This window comes from Penaeus monodon, chromosome 3 (genome assembly GCF_015228065.2).
Source record: "Penaeus monodon isolate SGIC_2016 chromosome 3, NSTDA_Pmon_1, whole genome shotgun sequence".
Classification (NCBI taxonomy): Eukaryota; Metazoa; Arthropoda; class Malacostraca; order Decapoda; family Penaeidae; genus Penaeus; species Penaeus monodon.
In genome coordinates, this window is record NC_051388.1 from 42,782,628 (window position 1) to 42,790,127 (window position 7,500).

At 31.2% G+C, this 7,500-nt stretch overlaps 1 protein-coding gene across 1 annotated transcript in view; it reads left to right on the forward strand.

Annotated features, from left to right (window-relative positions):
- Nucleotides 1-6,857, forward strand: part of LOC119594950 (cytoplasmic phosphatidylinositol transfer protein 1-like) — an 8,348-nt gene extending 1,491 nt beyond the window's left edge. The window contains exons 3-9 of the mRNA XM_037944025.1: nt 269-357; nt 602-609; nt 962-1,033; nt 1,179-1,277; nt 1,455-1,610; nt 3,493-3,636; nt 4,133-6,857. Of these exons, the coding sequence (XP_037799953.1) occupies nt 269-357; nt 602-609; nt 962-1,033; nt 1,179-1,277; nt 1,455-1,610; nt 3,493-3,636; nt 4,133-4,333 (769 nt within the window). The 3' untranslated portion in view covers nt 4,334-6,857. The remainder of the gene's footprint in view (nt 1-268; nt 358-601; nt 610-961; nt 1,034-1,178; nt 1,278-1,454; nt 1,611-3,492; nt 3,637-4,132) is intronic.
- Nucleotides 6,858-7,500: the final 643 nt, after the last annotated feature.

Sequence of the window (7,500 nt, forward strand, 5' to 3'; positions counted from 1 at the left end):
TGATTTTCCTTTTTGTTTGGAATAATAAGAGAGATTGTTGATGCATAAACTCAGAAACTTAATTTTTGTATGTATAAACTTTTTAGCAAAATCTTTTATCATTAAATGACTTCTATGGCATAGAATTAGAAATAAATAGAATATGAATATAATAGATGTTAGAGAGAAAAAAAAAAGGTGATGAGAATTGTCTATATGTTAGTAATAAGAACTTTAATACACTTGATTACTAAGGTATCATTGTAATTCCTTAATCATGGAATTACAGAAAACTTCCGCCATGGGCCAGAGCTTATGTTCCACGATTTATATATCTAACTGAAAAAGCCTGGAACTATTATCCTTATACTGAGACAGGTATGTACATGTGATTAGGTGAATCCATTAATTAATTCTTTATGTTCATAGCATTTGTTGTGAATGTTATATAAAGAGCTGTCCTTTCTAAAATCTACAGTAACTGATGATTGTGAGAAATATTGAAGTTTTGCATTTATTTGTTATTGATATGGTATACTTTCATTTTAAGAAAAGTCTTAGTAAAGAGCCTAATATATGTTTTATCTTTTTCATTGGCTGGATGATACCCACTCTTACACAGAATACACAGTGAGTATTTTACATGTTCACTTGTAGTATATTTTGTTTTTGCTATTTTTAAGAAATTTTAAGAAATTTACCATAGCTTTATGAGCCATAAAATGTTCACTTGTAGTATATTTTGTTTTTGCTATTTTTAAGAAATTTTAAGAAATTTACCAAAGCTTTATGAGCCATAAAATGCAGTTTATAATATAATTGAGATAAAGAATAAGGTATCACTAATAACTTTGTTATGGTATGGTTTCGAGATTTTTTAATTATTTATTTTTCACTCATCTTGGATCTTGATGTCATGTTTATGTTTGAAAAAATAATGAAATAAAGTTCCAGTGATAACATAATGGATTCATGCTTTCAGTGCTCTGTCATTCCGAGGTTCAGTATCAAGATTCGCACACGATATGAGAATAATAATGGATCTTCAGAAAATGTAAGTTTAAAATTAACTATCAAATATTTTCATTACATATTTTACCACTTTTCTTAATACTTAACTGATATGATTCATGGATATATATTATAAAAAAAAAAATCATGGCATTAGTCTCATTTACATTTGTGGTTTATATTTCCAGTGCCTTAACGTTAATGAGGAGGAGCTGAAGCAAAGAATAGTGGATCATGTGGATATCTTAACAGACCCAGTGGATGAAAGACATTACAAGAAAGAAGAGGCAAGTTGTACTTTAGCTTTAATTACTCCCAATTTGAAACTTGTTTCATCTTGGGAATTTGAAACAATGCTTTTATATTCTGTTGGAAAGATATAATGGGGCGATATCAGTATGTCAGGAAAAGGTTTAAAAAATCTTGTTTGTGATAATTTTCCCATGTAATTTTTATTTTTACAGGATCCTGCCAATTTCAAGTCACAGAAGACTGGACGAGGACCGTTAAAAGAAGGATGGCGCGAATGTGCTGATATTATAATGTGCTCCTACAAACTGGTTGATGTTTCATTTCAAGTCTTTGGTTTTCAAACAAAAGTAGAAGAGTGGGCTCAGAGAGTAAGTTTTTCTTTTCTTTTTTTTCTTCATGGGTTTTGATGTCATTTATTGATGGTCAACTTTTCAAATATAAAAGTCACTCAAACAAGTTTATCTATGATATGATGATGTAAAGGCTTGCTTTTGCACTTTTTTTCTTTTTCTTTTGGCAACCACTCTTTGCACTTTGCAGTGCCTGTTTTATCCTCAATATAATTTAAATATTTTAAATAACATTATGAAGGTAACTGTAAATAAAGATTAGTTAACATAAGACAGAATGAAATATACTACAGTAATGAAACTATAAGAGGGCTACCCAGAGGAATGATAATTAAAGGAAGTATTGTAGGGTAGTAGAATATGAGGTTGTTCTTTGCAAAAACAAAAGTTTTTAGGCCTTGGTAAGTCTACACAATAACTGATTATCTGGGAAAAAAGAAAAAATCCAAATCTCTGAAGTAAGCTATCCCAGCTGTCCAGTTTTTAAATTTACATTTAGATTTCATGGAAAAGATTGGATATTTTTCTGAGGAAATGATTCTTTTTCATATGTAAAAACAATTTTCAAATTGTTTAATAGGATAAGTGTGAGATTGTGCCAAGGTAGAAAAGATTGAAATTTGAGAAAAAAGGTTACTTTTCTCTTTTTTTTTTAAATTAATCCTACTTAAAAAATTGAAAAATTATATATCTTTTTACATATTTTATATTTCAGTTTCTATCTGTTTGTTTCCAAAATACTGAGGGAATTGGAAAAAAATCTTTGTTCAATAGCTCATATTTTTTCCTTTGCTCTGTCAAGAAAATCAATATATTTAATCTTTGTAGATATGCATGAATTCATTTTTAAAGAATATGAAAATATTCTCCCCCTTTTCAGTGAAGTGGGCTAAATTAGAAATGAAGGAAAACTTAGATGAAGGGAAGGGGGATAGCATATAAATTTATTAAAGTTATGTATTTCACTCTTTAGAACTATTAGTGTAAATTGTCCATTTGCTCATTAACTCAATTGTGACAAGAGCCCCATGTGTGATACTGGACCAAGCATCATGGTCTGCACAGACTCATCTGCTCAGTGGAAAAATTTGAAGTAGTATATGGGAAATATAAAATTACCCTGCCCTCTATGCTCTTGGCTTTGTCTTAAAAGAGTATTTAAATAATGCATCTAAAAAGAGGTTGTATGCCCTACTTTTAAAAGCTTGTTCTTCAGTAGAGCAGCCAAGGCCATACAAATGTACTACTGTTTATTGTGCAGAACTTGGAGCAGGTTTATCTACACATGATGTGAGGATGTCATTCTGTCATGAGGGATAGTATGCCACAATGTGGCAGAATGTTATCCTGCCAAATTATGATGCTGTGAGGAAAGGCAGGCAATGGCTGAGGATATTACTAACTCCTCCCAGTAGCATTTGAAAGCACTATAATGCCATTTAGGAAACAAAGAGTTAAAGGAAAAACACTGGAAGGACTGCCTTTGACTCTTCAGCAGTATTAAAAATCTTTCATATTCATTCATACCTATCATAGATATGAATTCATATATAGTATATACACATAAAAAGAATGGCTATTGTACATATTGGCAGTTATGATCTTGATACACCAATTGAAACTGGGGCCTAAAGTATTCTGATAATATTATAAGACTAATTCAATAAACAGTAAAAGAAAGTTTAAATGAAAATACACCAAAATGAAACAAGAAGATAATAACAACATAAAATCAAACTAATTGAAGCAATTAAATCTCCTATTGGTAGTCCCTTTAAATGCAAATGTAAGTCAAAACACATAATTGGTATAAGAAAGTTTAGATGAAAATAAATAAAAAAGAAACCAGAAGATAATAACAACATAAGATAAAACCAAATGAAACCATAAAATCTTCCAGGCTATAAGGAACGTTCTCCTCTTGGGGCATCGACAAGCATTTGCATGGATAGATGAGTGGCACGGCATGACAATAGAGGATGTGCGCCAGTATGAGATAGGCATGCAGGAGGAGACCAATGCCAGGATTCGAAGTGCACAGGAGGTCAGTTGTTGATATTTGATGAATTAGTTTACTGTGACTGATATTATCTTCAGATTATTTTTGGATTGATTATTATTATAGTTTTTGTGCTGTTGTTATTGTTATTGTTACAATTACTGTTATATTTCTTTTTACCCATATGAATTTTAAAATAAGAAGTCAGATCATGACCCTACTTGGTCTTAGCTAACTTAATATATATATGTCTAACCAAATCTTAGTTAATCAATCTAATCTCAGCACAGATAAATGTGATCAGCTTTATTTCAGAGTAATAGGTTGTAAAATAATCTATATTCAGTTTAAACATTTATTTAATCATATAAAACCAGCTTTGTGTGATGCTAAAATTTACCTATTACATAATATAAATAAGAATGTAAATGCAAATCCTTACCAAAAAATTCTCACACCTGATATATACCAGAATTATAAGTAAAATAAAATTCACAGGATGATAGAGTTCATGTACCTTTTTACCTTTCCCCTCATGCAGAAGCTAGATAGTGATGGCTCTGAGGCTGAGAAGAAGGAGGAAGGAACAGACTGTGATGGAGCAGAAGATGCCCTTGACCATTCTGAAGGCAGTGAAACTGAGAAAAAGCAGGACTCAACCTCTTCCAAGGGCAGTGGGTCAGGAACTCCAGTCTCACCTCAGAAACCAGGATATTTTTCATCTTGGTTTAAGTGGTCGTAGGTATTACTGACGGAAAGGAAAATTTGTGGCACTGAAAAAAAATTATCTGGCAATTTACTTATGCTTCAGAGAATGAGCTGCCTGGGATTAAAGGAGTACTTTGTAAACATTCTTCTTTTTCTCTAAATACTTCTTGATTTTATTATTTATTCTTCCTACTTCTCCTCCTCCCCATCCTCTTCTTTCTCCGGCTCCTCCTGGATATCTTTGACTAATTGAATGATAAGCCCAAGAGTTCCCTTCACTCATGTTAAAGAGGACCATACAAACAATAGAGATGTATTATAAACCAATTTGGATGGACACACAAGTGTTTTTTAGGAAGTCACATATATTTTAGAAGTATTTTAGCTTGTGGGACTACTGCACATAGCCTGCATTGGCTCTTACTTGTAGAATCTATTATTTTCATGATCACTTCTATATGATGATGAAATATGTATTATATTTTTATAGCAGCTTCACTTGGAGAGTTATCAAGGAAATTTGTTATGCTGATTATTCATGACATAGTTGATATATGCTCGTGTGATACTAAACTAATTTTTAAGCTTTCAACAAATTGAGGTAAAAATATTAAGTGCAATAGCTTCATGGGGATTTGATAAAAGGATCAGTGTTATGAATGTAAAGCATCTGTTTTAACTGTAGAAGGAATATGCATCCAGAATACTGCTAATTGCTAAGTTATGATAAAATCACATTGTTATATTTCTGCCACATATAATGCACATTTTTTAGGTATATTTATGAAGATTATTATACAAGTATGATCTTAAGCTTAGGGCACATAAAGTTATTTTTCATTACGTGAGAACTGCACAAGTTACAAAACAAAAATGAATAACACTTGCACCTAGGTTCAGGGACTAAGTTGGTTTGCATCTTAAAGTAAAGGGAGCATATGCAGAATGCACTATGCTATTGCAGAACCTGCCTTTAGGAATTCAAAGTATGAATAACAGATAAAGGATTGACTTATAGCTCTGTTTTACAAAGATTTTAAACATTTTTCTGTCATAGGATTGATATCTAAATGTGATCACCTCATCTTGAAACTAATTTTTGGTTTAAAATTTTTGACCATTGTAGAGATGCATTAGTCTGTATGTTGAAGGTGTAAGAGCTTTTGTAATCTATATTAATATTACCGGAATCCATGATGACTCGATAGCACATGCTATGGTAAAAAAATATTTGAGAACCAATGAAACCCTACCAATGCCTCTATGATTTTGAGTTTTAAGTTATGAGTTCATACTTATGTTCTTTTTATACTTATTTTATTTCAGTGGACTTGGTTGTAATTCATTACAATGAACTTTTATTTTATTGAAAAATGGATCTATTGATAATACAAAAAATAAAAAAACTAAGTTATTTAATTTTTATTCACAGCAGAAGACCAGATTTTTAATTAACCTGTTCATGCTAGGAAGATTACATGGATGCATGTATTCAATGTAGTTATGTTATAAATTTTATTTGAGCATAGATGGCTCCATAAGTGCTTGGTCCTCAGACTGCAGTTTCTTAACTTCTTACCCATTGCTGCCTGGGATGGCATATATGTACATGCCATACCCACTAAGATTATTTATTTATATTAATGCTTGGATACTCCACAAATACTTTTTTATATTGCTATTAGTATTGTTAGTAACACTGTAATAATCATAATGTTAATGATACTAATACTGATACTGATACTACAGCATCAATATAATAGCATTAGAAAAAAAATCTAAAATGGGGAAATCAGGTGAGGTCAGGTAGGTCTACTAATTTACTCCTTGGTGGATGAGCACTTGTAGAGCCATCTGTGTGTAAATACATTAAAAATCTCATTCCTTGTGATATCAAAAATAACTTTATTTGCAATAAATATGTCCAATGTGTTTGATAGCAATGATTTACATTAAGGTGACAAATACTCATGTAAGAATTAATAATATTCATGATTAATAACTGGGCTTGGCAGTTTTACAGCATCTGAGCATAAGAGTACAGTTTGTAAATTATACTAAGCTCTGCTTTTCCCATTGGTAGCATTCATGCCTGCAGTATTGTTAATTTGTTTTATGACAGTCTTTCTCATATTGTCATCATGAAAAGACAAAAAAAATTTCCCAGCAAAATAAGCAATATGCTCAATGGCTCAGTGGGCTAAGATGCCCAAGGGCTGATCTAGTGCTTAGCAGTAAGTTAGCTAGTCCCAGCACAATGGGGGAGGTGGCACCCTATACAATCTGTCAGTCGGGACTGTGCATCGCCTTTTTTTTAATATCTTCATTGATGAGTATGAACAAAACAGGCATTCAAAAGTTTATGGGTTAATAAACACCAGATTTTCTTGATTATATTTGTGATAAAATGTTGAGATTTCAGCTTGCTAACTGAACACTTGTTTCATTCAAAGAATCAGAATAAAGACTAATTTTAGCTGAGGCAAAGCAAAGGAAAGAATGAATATCTTATGTGAAATTATATGTCATGAATATTGAAAAGATAAAATTGAATGTAATACTGCATTTAAACTTAAACCTAGAAGACAACTTTAATGATTACGGATTGATGTGTATTTTTAAGATATTAGTATGACTCAAGGATCAGAGAATATGTGCATGGAGCAGTGTATGTTTTTTTTCTTTGTACATGTGAACAGCCAGAGTTGATATTTTCAAACTCATAAACACTTAATTCTTGATTTCAGTCATCTTCTAACCAACTGATGAATTGACGAACCACGAAGATACAGATTCTTTTATGAATATGCAAGAATTTTCATGATATTTATTTATTTATTTATTTATTGTCAACCCCCACAAAAAAAGTGAAAATAAATAAATGGATACTAAAGTGGATGTAAGCTATTTTATATTGGTAATTATTATTTTTTTATCTTGCAGCAGAATAACAACTATCAAGAATTCTGCTTGACATAACATAGTTTTGAAATTGCTGCATGAGCACAGGCATCTTACCTTTTAATCATATACTGATTTGCTGAATTTCTTTGATTTCAGAAAAGCCCTTCTCAATCCAAATCAAAATAACACTTTTATGTTGTAGCACAAGAAGTACAGAATTTAACTTGGGCATTAAAGGCACATAATATTTTTCTATTTATATACTATGAATTTGGTTGACTGGTAAGTTAAATAAGA